Here is a 12,828-nt window from a genome sequence, read left to right on the forward strand (position 1 = left end):
GTAGTGATGGTGAGGCACCCGGGGGAAAAAGGCGGCGGTGCCGGACCCCAAGGCCTGTGGTGGCAACTGAGGAATCGCCGGCCGGGCAACTTGAGCGAAGCGAACCCCGGCGGTGGACGACGTGGGGATCCCTGATGCCGACGGGTTAGGCGGGCACTGGCATGCGCGGAGCATGGGAATGCCGTGCCGGGATTTCTCTTCGGAGAGGAAAGATAGCACCGCGCTGCAGCTCCATTTTTCCGGTGCAAGATCGGAGTGGAATCTGCTGAAAAGGTGGAAATCATGTCTCCAATTAGTGCTATTTGAGAGTTTTAAAACACTGGTGTTCACTGTACTGTGACGACAGGCGGTTCTTCCTGTCGTCCTTCGAAGTTTCATTTTAGCTGAATTTTACACGGTGCACGATCCGGCTCATATGTACAGAAGAGCACGCCGGATTCTTTTGGGAATTTATCTGGAATTTCCCCCAAAAAGATCGAGGTGGTCTTCCTTTCTTGAACTAGATGTCTAGATGGCATGGCTCCTATACTCTCTAGCTTCCTGGCGTGAACTTCATGCAGATCGGCGGCTTGACCTTGGCCAGCGCGAGCAGCGACGACGGGAACGTCCAGATCCCGTCGCCGCAGATGAGCCCGGACGCGACGGCCGGGACCAGCAGCACGGCCTTCTTGCTGTCGAGCCTGTGCCACACGAACACCACGAGGCTCCCCACGCACATGTCGATGGCGAAGCTTGCACCCACAAGGAACGGCACGGCCATGGCCATCGGCAGCGGCACAAACCGCGCGAGCCGCCGCGGCAGCAGGTCCCGCGCCAGGTTCGCCGCCACCGCGAACGCGAAGAACCCCGCGCACAGCTGCAGGCAGTGCCTGGGCAGCGCCGAGAAGCCCTCCACGCCGAGGATGGCCATGTTGCGGTAGATGAGCGCGTAGGGGGCCTTCCAGTACCCGTCCGGGTTCCCCACGTCGAACGCCTTGTAGAAGAGCATGAAGGTGGGCGGCGCCAGGATGCACCCCATCAGCGTGCCCACGGCCTGCCCGACCAGCATCGACCGCGGCGACGTCAGCGTCAGGTGGCCCGTCTTGAAGTCGTGCATCAGGTCGGCGGAGATGAGCACGAGCTGCTTCACCACGCCGCACCCCACCAGGCCGGCCACCACGCCGTTGTCCTTGCCCGCCCACGCCGCCAGGATGAACAGCGCGATCTTGCCGTAGTTGTACCCCATGTTCATGTCCGTCAGGCCCGTGCCGTAGGCGTTGCAGAACCCCAGCACCGGCGCCAGCAGGTAGGCCACGACCACGTAGTACCACCTCACCTGCCGGAACATGATCGGGATGATGATCACCGCGATGACGCCGAGCAGGACGTATCCCGTGTAGGCCAGCCAGGTCGGGATGTTGTCCTTGTTGAACACCTCGTCGCGCTGCAGGTCGTCCAGCGCCATGGTGTCCGCGTCCGCCACTGCGACAAGCTCCAGCTAGTCAGCATTTGGTTTGGCCATACCGTTTCTGTGAGGTAAACAGATGTTTCCGCTGCTTTCTTCACCTCTGTTCAGGCTCTTGCGATGTGATCTCTCGCGTATGTTCTTGACAGAGATTACCATGACTTTGACGAAGTTGTAAAGCCCGTCTCCGACCAGCAGAGCAATGCAGAGGAAGGCCTGAGCAGGGAACAAATCAGGGTAAAAATGGAAGCCATCGTGGCCAGAGGCCAAGAACTAGTCTAACAAGAACCGGTGCATCCATGAACATAGTACCTTGTAACCGTAGATGCTCATCATGCTACTCTCAGACGCCTTGGCAGAGTACCAGTTGCCCTTCTGCTTGCTGATGAGTGGCCACATTACGCCCCAGGAAAGGATCGCGCCAAAGAGCAATGAGAGGTTGACAAGGTGCGAGCAAATCATCCCGGCGCCAACATACGTCGGACTAAAGTCGAAGAAAAACCTGATGATTCAAAGTAGCTATTTTAATGCTGACATTAGTAGATTAGTAACGAGATTTTTTTTTTGAAAAAGATAAGATGATTACGTTTGCTTCCAAGCTTTGAGCCCAAAAGTAGGGAACTGGACGAATCCACAGGCGTCGCCGGCGGTGTAGAACCATTGGAAGAAGCTCCAAAGGAAGCTGATCCCGAAGTACTTGAGGAATCCACGGACCTGCTTCCTGGCAAGAGCGTGAAAGTAAAAGTTCAGGTTTTCCATTACATGGTGTAGGTAAAGTTCAGTGAAAAGATGTCGTCAGGATTTTTCAAAAGAAAAAAAGGATTTCGTCAGGATGACTGAAATGAAAGAGCTTACTTTGCATTCTTGTCTCCTTGAGGTGTGTGGAACCCGTTTATGAGAACCGCAGTAGCAGTCCCACTTGGATAAGTTAGTTTATAGTCTATCACGAGCACCTGAAAAGTAATAATTTTCGAGCTCGATCTTAGAAAGATGAGAACACGAGAAAAGAGCCAAGATTCCCTCCCTAGAATATTTAAACGATGAACAGTCGAACTAATTTTGTGGTCCGTGAATACTGCTCGGATGCCAAAAAAAATCCAGAAGTTCTGATAGCAACAGCAACCACGGAAAATTCAGAAACCGGGACTCAAAAATAAACGCTCAAGGATAGGACAGCAGGAGTGTAGGACATGGAAGATCAGAGAGAGAAGAGGACCACGAGTGTCTGTGTCTGGTACCTAGTAGTAGTACCTTTCTGATTGGAAGCAAGGTGAGGAGCCCCACGAAGCATACGGAAAGGAGGAATCCCATCATCCAGCCGATGGCGGGCTCCTTGTAGCTCCCCGGCGCGTTGCCCGGCGTGCTCACCCCGGACAGCTCGTACGTCTTCTTGTTCAGGCCCAACAAGTAGGACCCAAACCCACCTGCAGATTCAGCGAGCCAGGCACTCACGATCAGACGGTCAAGAACGACGGCGGACGCTCGGGTGGGTCTGAACGTACGGCGACGGTGGCGGGGAGTGACTTACCGCCGTACGCGATGGTGTAGCAGGCGACGACGCATGTCTGGACGACGGTGTTCTCCTGGCGGGTGAAGGGGCGGGAGGCAATGCCGAGGCGGTCGAGGGCGCGCGTCCAGCCGCGGAGCGCGAGGAAGGCGAGCAGAGCGGCGGAGACGTTCATCGTAGGATTGAGCCCCGTGCTGAGGCTGATCTTCATCTGTATGACCGTGAAGACGAAGCCTATGAGCAGCGCGGCCACCATGCCGCGCGCCGTGATCTGCTCGCGCCACGGCGGGACGCGCTCCGCCGCGCGCGCCGCCGCGGGCTCCGACTCCATGTCCGGCGCGGCGGGGCCGGAGGGCGTCTTCTCGATCTCGTGCCCGCCCGGCGGCGCCGCGCCGTGCTGCTGCTCCATGGCGGCGGCGGCGGCCCTGGGGACCGGCAGCTCGAGCTCCGAGGCGGGGGCGGGTGCTGCAGCGTGGAGGCGCAGCCGTGAGTTCCTTTGGTCACGCGAACCAGCACTGGCATCGTCGTCCCATGTGCTCGAGCATTGGACTTGGACAGCAGAAAACGACGCGAGTGGTTGGATGGATCGTGGATGGGTTCGAATTGTTAAACGCTTAAACCATTCGGATTTTTTTATGGCAAGTTTGAGATGAATCTTGAATCCCCAAATTCCCAACAAATAAAAGACCAGTAAGGATGAGGAACGTATGGCCAAACTCTGACGAACATATCCGATCAGAGGAACGGAGGCGCAGCACCAGATTCTTCACGAGCAGCGTATGGTCTTTTTCTTCTCAAAAAACAAAAAACGTAGGATCTTCATACAGCCGTATATAACTATAGTATCGTGTATGATCAGCTACAAGAATAAATACGATCAGATTTGGAAGCGCAGCCCCCGCGAAACGACGCTGGAAATCAAGAGGACCATCATCCAGGACGGCGGAAATGCCGGGGGCAAACGAAGCAACGGAATCTTGGTGGATAGTATCAGATAGGGCCATAGGGGAACGCGCAACCACGGGGACGCAACGCAGAGGGACGGGATGGCCTCACCTGGCTGGCTTCGCCGAAACAGCGGCGGCGCCTGACCGTCGCCGGGCACGGACGCCGAGCTCCCCCCTGCTTGCTGCTTGCCACGAGACGAGAGGGGCGGAACGGCAGGCCCGGTCGCGGTCGGTTATATAGCGGCTGTACTGCGCGGGGGCGGGCTCGTGTCCGGGCCCGGGCCGCGGACGCGCGGGGCGCGAAGTACAAAAGGCGCGGAGGCTCTTCAGCGCTGCAGTACATGTACAACCGGACCGGGGGTGTGGGGGGCGCGCGCCGGCGAGCGGGTGGGCGAGGGAGAACGACAGGTGAGGCGAGTGGCGGGGTCGGTCAGCCACGCGTGCGCGCCGCGCGCGCGATCTTTTTTTCCCAGCCGGGGGCGTGGACGGACGGGGCCTCGCGGGCGTTGCTACACATGACTTCTCTTTGGGCGTCTTGGTAATTTGGCAGGCTGGTTGGGCGTGTGGCGACGGCGACTGGGACAAGTCCTTGGCACGCAGCGGCGCAAGTGGTGGCTTTGGTTCTTCCTCTGGGCATCGGGTTCACATGGTGTGGAGGGCGCGCGAGATGCTTGACCAAATTCGCTTGCCGATAAGATGGCGCTGGCGTTGGACTTGTGCGGGTCGTCGTGGTGTCACGCTCGGACGAGGCAATGAGGCATCTTCGGTTCTGGACTTGCACGCTGAGGCGTTCGTTTGCACAGCTCGTGTGCTGTGCCCCGGCTGGAAAAAAAAAGGTGTTTCGTGCAATACTGCGTCTGATGCTGGCGAACCCTTCAATTGTTTCCCGTGGATGATTGTCTGCTATCCAACCCTCATCAAGTCGGCACGCAACTTCAAGCAGAAAATGGGCATGCAACATAATGATGTCAGAGCAATCAAAATAGCACTCGGTGGGTTTTGGACACCTCAACGTGACAAAGGTGCCGGCCGCGTCGCGCGGCGAACCTACTGTAGTGTCACGTTGCGCAGCATATTGACAGTACGGCAGCCAGCCGCGCAAGGCAACGCGAGTCCCACCTATTGTCCATTCGGGCCCGCAGTGCCGCACGCCCGCACCCACCGGCTGCTGCCGTTGGGGAGCAGGGAGGGGAGTGGCCGAGCGGCGCCGGAGGTGGAGGAGAGGAGGGGGAGCAGCGCCGGAGCCCGGAGGTGGAGATCTGGGGAGCAGCGCCGGAGGGAGTTGGGGGAGCGGGCCACGCTGGTGGTTGAGCGGCGCCGGAGGTGGAGGAGAGGAGGGGGAGCAGCGCGGAGGTGGATATCTGGAGCCCGGAGCCGGAGGCGACGGCCAAGGGGGCGAGCGGCGGCGGCGGTGGTGGTTGAGGTCGGAGAGGCCGAGACGGGTGGGGGCGGTGGGTGTGCAGTGTGCTGAAGACCGAAAGGGGCGGAGGGATTGAGGGAGGTAGGTGGAGGTTGTTGGGCCGAGTGCTGTGGAGATTCCATTATGGGTTGTTGGTGTAAGCGGACCTCTGTCGGATCGGCCTACTAATTTCGTGCCGGGCCGTGACAGCCCACGGGCTAGGGTGGCGGCCCAAGCCCTGGCACGGTTGACGGGCTGGGCCAACCCGAGCACGGTGGGGAACAGGACAGGCCGTGCTTGGATCGGACCAGGCTGCAGGCTGTATGGACATCTTTAATCCCACCTGGCTCATCCGCCACGCCACGCTATCAGGTGGCAGATGTGGTGTGGCCGTCATCGTTGGAAGTAAAATGCTTGTTTTTGGCCGAGCAAGTCAGTTGCTTATTTCCAGATAAGAAAGCCAATAGCCAAATGCTTACCTTGCACTATGCACATGCAGACACGCTAAAGCCATGTGGCCAGGTGCTTGTGTGTTTCTGGTTCCTTAATTGAGTAACGAACTGAAGGCAGATAGTAGGAATGGAAAAGAAAAAAAGGACGAGCACCAGGTTTCAGGAGGCAAGGGCGTCTCCTGGATCCAGATTCAGAGCGTAGCCTGAGTTGAGCAGTCCGTTGAGTTGTAGGCACAGTGGACAAACTTTGTTTACAGCGTAAACATTTCCTAAGCGCTACTACATACAAATTCTGTTCTTTTAGCAAGAACTTCACAAGTTTGTGGATCGCAGGAACAGATAATGAAAAACATTTGATAGACTTAGGAGCCTATGGGCCACACCCACAGACCAACCACATAGTACAAGGCTGCGTGGGCTGAAACGACCGGACATGGGAAGTCCACCTTTTGGATCCGATTCGGTCCGTTCACTTGAACCAGGGCCCAGCCTGCCTCATTAGCCGGCGGCGCAGTCGGCCTCTCTGATCGCGCCGGCGGCCCAGCTCAGCTGTCCAAGTCAGCGAAAGGGACGCAGGCAAGCCATTAACATTCACCCAATCAACGTCCTGAGCGCCAGCTGCCCGTCGGCAGCGGGCAATTAGCGGGAACCTCCTCCTCCCGCGATCGCATCACCCCCGCGCCACGACCATCCACCTGCGCAAAAGTCTCTGCGAGTTATTGATCGCGTCGCAGCCCAGGCCACTCAATTAGTGGAGTCCACCAGCCAATCACGCTTGCACATCCTTCCTCCCCGTCCCAGATCCCAATCCCCCTGCAAGCCTGCCACTCGGATCCGTCCCAGATCCCAATCACTGCATTTTGAGCTTTCTTGTTGGTGAAACCGCGAAAGATCTCAGCAAACCATTATGTTGTTACACAGCTACACCCCATTTAATTCTTGTATGACTGTCACTTTTATGCCCACATAAATCAATTGAAACTCTAGTTGCATTAGAAACATCTGATGGTGATAATAGCATGTTCTGTCTTCCTTGTTCTATCTGAACTCTGAATTCCCATAATTGCATAATGCAGTCTGAAGCATGGAATGGATACAGAAAGCCACCATCAGAACAACAATACTCTGAGGATGTCGATCACCAAGGACTCAATGTGGAGCCTACCAGGGAGGAGCTGAATAGCTTATCGAAAGCACGCAGCAGACTTTGGGAGCTCGATATGAACCGCCTAGTTTCTGGTAAGGACTACAGTATCGACTGTGGCGAGGGAAAGAAAGTTTATCAGAAGGGTGATATGGCATCCGAAAGCTTGTTCCGCTGGCTAGGTGATGATGTGCTACGAAAGCCCACCTACTCTCGTTTTTGTGCACTGCTTGATAACTACAACCCACACCAGGGGTACAAGTAAGTTGTTACCCAGCAGGATAAGCACGAAGAAGTAGCATTCATTGAAGAGATTGGCAGAACAGCACCAATTAAATACTTACACCGGTACTTAGTGCAAAAGGGGGAAGTATCTCAGGACTACGAGGACTTCAAGAGAATGCTGGCATCCCTATGGTTTGATTTATATGGAACAGGTGGCAATTCTAACTGCTCTTCTGCCTTTGAGCATGTGTTTGTTGGTGAGATCAAAGGACGGGGACATGGAGAGAGTGAGGTCTCAGGCTTCCACAACTGGATTCAGGCAAGTTCCTGTAATGTATCACTAGAACTTAACGCGCGCTTCGCGCGCCCCATCATATGAGTTTACATCAATATAAAAATAGTACAATAGAAGGAATACTAAAGTAAATATTTTAAATGATAAATTTATAATAATATCTCATACAGATATCTTAATAACAATAATATTGCTAATTGAATGGCATCCGTAGCATGTGGATTCTATCAAATCATATATTGCATTTATCTATTAATATTAGTAGTTAGCAAATACTTTAACAATATAATAGGTAGCTCAATATTATATTTTCCTATCAACATTAGCAGCTACCAAATACTCACTCACTTACGGATAAGACCCATTTCACCAATGAGAGATGGCGCACAGGAGAGGGAAAGAAGGAAGAAAAGAAAAAAAAGAGAAAAATAAAGTTCACTCACTTACGGATGGGATCCACCAAGTAGGGGTTTGTTGGAGTTGTAGGTTAAATACAAAGGCTGTGTTTAGTTCGCGAAAAAGTTTGGGTTTTGATACTGTAGCACATTTCATTGTTACTTGATAAAAAATGTCCAATCATGGACTAATTAGGCTTAAAAGATTTATCTCGTGCTAATCAGTTAGACTGTGTAATTAGTTATTTTTTCAACTGCATTTAATGCTCCATGCATGTGTCAAAAAATTCGATGTGACGGATACTGTAGAAATTTTTCGGGAACTAAACAGGGCCAAAGTCGAGAAAGTAGGGACAACCCCTACTTTAAAAATAAGGATCTTAAAGTAGAGGTTATTGTTGGAGTATACAATAAAACTAATATTTGTCTGGAGGCAACTATATTTTAATCAGCCATTAATTTTTTAAGGACATTTTTAGTGGAGGTTTCATGAGAGTTTTATACACATTAAATAGGGTACTATGTCAGTATTTTAGATGATGTGGCACTGGATTACTGAAGAGAGATGAAAGATGAAACTATATATGCACAGTTACCAACTCTTGATGAGTCTTAAAATTAAATGAAATGAGAGCTTATGAAATAGCAAACATGAAACAATGTATTCTGAAGTGAGTTTTATCTATGGTTTCATTTGTGTTTTGATGATGTGACATTTTTGGAAACAAAAAATGAAACTACCGAGTGGGATTAGTCTAAGTAGAGAAAGATGTTTAGATAGGCTTGGGACTGTCATGTACACAACTATTGTCTTCGTTTCCGGTGTCTTCGTGGGCAGCAGCTTCCTGGTGATTTTCTTGTTTGAGACGCGACACTAAAAAAATGAATGTTTGATATAAGATTATCATTTGACATGTTATGAAAAAACTACTTTATGTTATGGTTTTTTTACGACCTTTTCTCTTCTTAATTGTAGAGTTAGTAGTATACGAGCAAGAGAGAGACGTGTGAGTGAACGAGGGGTTGTTTGATTTGAGGAGCTAAATTTTAGTCTATGTCACATCAAAGAGAATCTTAATATTTAGAAATATTAAATAAAGATTAATTATAAAAGTAACTGTAGAATCCTGAGGCTAAACTGTGAGACGAATCTAATGAGATATGAGATATATTAATTTATAATTAGAAGATGGTTACTGGAGTATCACTGTAGCAAAATATGGATTAATTAGGCTCATTAGATTCGTCTCGCGAATTAGCACTCAGCTGTCAAAAAATATTTATAAACAGATTTTATTTGATACTCTAAAATAGTAAAATTTCTTTTGATGTGATAGGGACTAAAAAAATCTGTGAAAACATGGCCTAAGAGAACTGAAGAGAGGGGGAACAAAAATAAAATAGGTAGAACCATGCAGCACAGGAGCACTTCTCCCAGCCCTATCATGCCACGCGTCCCCGTGGGAGGGCTCGGCCAGGCCGTGAAATGCGGCCAGGCGGTGATGGGGCAGCATTCTTTAATTTACCCGATTTACCCGATAAGTCCTTGTTTCCTTGTTCGAACGTACTTGTAATGGGTATTCGATGACTAATTTGCAGTTTTACCTAGAAGAGGCCAAGGGAAATGTGGATTACCAAGGTTATATATTCCCAAGACGTCGTGGTGAATCAGTGAGTATATTCTCAAAATTGATGCACTCTCTTTGCCTGAAAAAAAAACAAATATGCAATGCTGTTGCATGCGAATACTGTTAGCTAAAATGTTATACCCTGGTCCTTGTAGCCTGATTCAGAGACACAGCTGCTGACTGTTCAATTTGAGTGGCACGGTGTGCTGAAATCAGTGTCCAGCACGTTGATTGGTGTCAGTCCTGAGTTTGAGGTTGCACTCTACACATTGTGCTTCTTCGTTGGAGGGGAAGATAACTGGGTCGATATCGGTCCGTACACTGTGAACATCAAGTGCTACAGGTTGGGGAAGAACAAAATTGGGTCTGCCTTTCCCATTGCAGAGAACTGATTATTTGGTGGTCTGTTTCTGCAGGTTTGTAATTCTTTTTTTTTTCTGTTTCATTGTAACCTTTGTGAAGTTAATATTGTACAATTGGTATCTAGCTGTTTACTTGTGCATGAAAAAGGTACCATACTGTTCAATTTGTTGCTACCAGCTGTATCGGTATTGCTACTTATGACAGTGATATGGGGGATAGCTGAATTAGGGTAACCCGCCCTCACGTTGGAGGCTCTGAGAATTGGACTCTAATTCTGCTTGCTTTATTAATGAAGCCGACCCCCTTATATAGAGGCCGGGAGGATTACAATTCTCTAAAAAAGTCCCAAACTTCTAATGAAATTACTTCCTATAATTAAAATACATGACCAATCACATGTTTTTCTTCCTCCTTCTCTCATACTTGCGGCCCACAAATGAGTCCACAACACTTCCGCCCTCCTTTCGAAACAGCTCGTCCTCGAGCTGAAATGATGGATAGCGCTCCTTGAACGACTCCCAGGAGGTGTCGGCAGCCGGTAGGCCGAGCCACTGCACCGAAAGCTCCCACACGCCACGGTTGAGTCTTGCGCGCAGCACCTTCTCAGGGGTAGGAACAGCTCGGCCATGGTCGATCGGCGGTAGAGGTACTGGCGCAGCTGGAGGATAGCCCACATGCTTCTTGAGGAAGACCACATGGAAGACGTTGTGGATACGTGCTGATGCAGGCAGCTGTAGACGATAAGCGACGTCCCCAATGCGTTCCAAGACCTGAAACGGCCCATAGAACTTGTGTGCTAGCTTTGCAGCCGCACTGGATGTGATGCCTGCCGCGGCTCGGTGGTTGAGGTGCAACCACTCCCAATCCCCCACTGCAAACTCCACGAAGCGGCGAGAACGGTCGGCCATCTCCTTCATGATGTCCTGGGCTTGGTGAAGGTGGTCGCGAACGTCGTTGAGGAAGGCGTCGCGCTCGAAGAGCTGGCAGTCCAGGGCCACCACCGGAGCCAGTCCTGGCCTGTAGGCTGCCAAGGTGGGAGGAGCGCGCCCGTAGACCACCTCAAACGGCGTAGCTTGGAGCGATGTCTGGTAGCTGGTGTTGTAGCAGTATTCGGCCCATGGCAGCCACCGCAGCCACTGCCGAGGTCGATCACCCGCCAAGCAACGCAGGTAGACGCCCAGGATCCTGTTGGTGACCTCAGACTGCCCATCTGTCTGGGGGTGGAAGGTAGAGCTGAGACGCAGCTTGACACCGGCGAGGGAGAAGAGTTCCGTCCAAAACTTGCTGGTGAAGACGGGATCGCGATCGCTCACAATTGAACAAGGCAGTCCATGGAGCTTCACGATGTTGTCGAAGAAGGCCTGAGCGACATAAATCACCGTGTATGGGTGGCCCAGCGCGATGAAGTGGGCGTACTTGGAGAAGCGATCGACGATGGTGAGCACCACTGTCTTGCCGCCGATCCTAGGAAAGCCTTCGACGAAGTCCGTGGCAATATCTGCCCAAACTGAACTCGGTACCTCCAGCGGTTGTAGCAAGCCAGCAGGGTGGAGGTGCTCCGTCTTGCGCTGACAGACAGTGCAACTGCGGACATAGTCGTGGACGAGCTTGGATGCGTGGGGGCTGTAGAAAGACGCCCTCAGGCGATGTAGCGTCTTTTGGGCCCCTTCGTGGCTGGTACCGTGTGCGTGCTGAAGAAGAACCGGCCACAAGGAGGAGTCGTCTGGCACAAAGATGCGCCCCTTGTGGAGCACCAGACCGTCCAGCTCGGTCCAGGCAGCCCCTGCAAGGCCGTCGGCGATCTCCTGGCGCTTGGCGATGAAGGAGGGAAGGGACGCCACCTCCTGCTTGAGCTCGTCGAAGAGCTCGAACTCTGGCCGGGACATCGCCAAAGCGTTGATGGCACACTGATCCTCGTCGCGCCGGGAGAGAGCATCGGCGATGATGTTCTGGCACCCCGGCCGGTACTCCACCGTGAAGGAGTACCCGAAGAGCTTGCTGACCCACGTGTGCTGAGGGATGGTGGACAGCCGCTGGTCCAGCAGGTGCTTGAGGCTGCAGTGGTCGGTCCAGACGACGAACGAGCGCGTCCACAGGTACGGTCTCCAGTGACGCACAGCCTGCACAAGACCGATTAGTTCGCGTTCGTAGGCCACCAGTTTCATGTGACGCGGCGCGACCGTCTTGTTATAGAACACGATGGGGCCGCCAAGCTGATGTAGTACGGCCCTGAAGCCTGAACCGGAGGCATCACAGTTGACGACGAATGGCTTGTCGAAGTTAGGAAGCTGTAGCACGGGTCCCATGGTGAGGGCGTGTTGGAGGGCGCGGAACGTGTCCGTCGCTTCCTGCGTCCAGCAGAAGGCCTCCTTCTTGAGGAGGGTGGTGAGGGGCGCCGGGATGATGCCGTAGCCGCTGATGAACTTCCGGTAGTAGCCCGTGAGGCCGAGGAAGCCCCGAAGCGCCCGCAGTGTCCTAGGCAGCGGCCAGGCCTGAACAGCCGCTACCTTGGACTGATCCATGGCCACGCCATCGCCGGTGATGATGTGGCCCAGGTAGGCCATGCTCTTCTCGTCGAAAGAGCACTTGGACCTTTTCAACACCAGCCCGTGCGCCCGGAGGGTGTCGAAGATGGCACGGACGTGTTGCAGATGCTCACTCCATGTCTTGCTGTAGATGAGGATGTCGTCGAAGCAGATAAGAATGAAGCGATGGAGAAAAGGGCGCAGTACCTCATTCATGAGCGCTTGGAACGTGGATGGCGCGTTTGTGAGGCCGAAGGGCATCACCAGGAACTCGAAGTGGCCGTGATGGGTCCGGAAGGCCATTTTGTCGATGTCGGCGGCAAACATCCGGACCTGGTGGTACCTGCTACACAGGTCGAGCTTGGTGAAAAACACGGCGCCATGGAGCTTGTCCAAGAGTTCGTCGACGACAGGGATGGGGAACATGTCGCGGACGGTGACGACATTGAGGGCGCGGTAGTTGACACAGAATCACCATGTCCCGTCCTTCTTGCGCACCAGCAG

The 12,828-nt window shown here is 52.9% G+C and overlaps 1 protein-coding gene and 1 pseudogene across 1 annotated transcript; one reads left to right on the plus strand and one right to left on the minus strand.

Annotated features, from left to right (window-relative positions):
* Window positions 1-309: 309 nt before the first annotated feature.
* Window positions 310-4,099, minus strand: LOC120682058 (probable metal-nicotianamine transporter YSL16). The gene is made up of 8 exons (XM_039963807.1): window positions 4,008-4,099; window positions 2,973-3,416; window positions 2,696-2,868; window positions 2,300-2,397; window positions 2,031-2,165; window positions 1,757-1,946; window positions 1,546-1,660; window positions 310-1,461 (listed from the first exon to the last, which is right to left on the minus strand). The coding sequence occupies exons 2-8, from the start codon at window positions 3,358-3,360 to the stop codon at window positions 533-535; spliced, it is 2,028 nt and encodes a 675-aa protein (XP_039819741.1). The 5' UTR covers window positions 3,361-3,416; window positions 4,008-4,099; the 3' UTR covers window positions 310-532.
* Window positions 4,100-6,509: 2,410 nt separating this feature from the next.
* Window positions 6,510-9,975, plus strand: LOC120682734 (annotated as a pseudogene).
* The last annotated feature ends 2,853 nt before the right edge of the window (window positions 9,976-12,828 follow it).

The sequence above is a fragment of the Panicum virgatum genome, chromosome 7N (assembly GCF_016808335.1).
Source record: "Panicum virgatum strain AP13 chromosome 7N, P.virgatum_v5, whole genome shotgun sequence".
Taxonomy (NCBI): Eukaryota; Viridiplantae; Streptophyta; class Magnoliopsida; order Poales; family Poaceae; genus Panicum; species Panicum virgatum.

Coding starts and splice junctions, on each gene's coding strand:
- LOC120682058 (XM_039963807.1), bottom strand. CDS start 3,360: ATGGAGCAGCAGCACGGCGCGGCGCCGCCGGGCGGGCACGAGATCGAG. Junction 2,398..2,695: donor CCTTGCTTCCAATCAGAAAG/GTACTACTACTA, acceptor ATTACTTTTCAG/GTGCTCGTGATAGACTATAA. Junction 1,462..1,545: donor TCGCAAGAGCCTGAACAGAG/GTGAAGAAAGCA, acceptor AGCTTGTCGCAG/TGGCGGACGCGGACACCATG.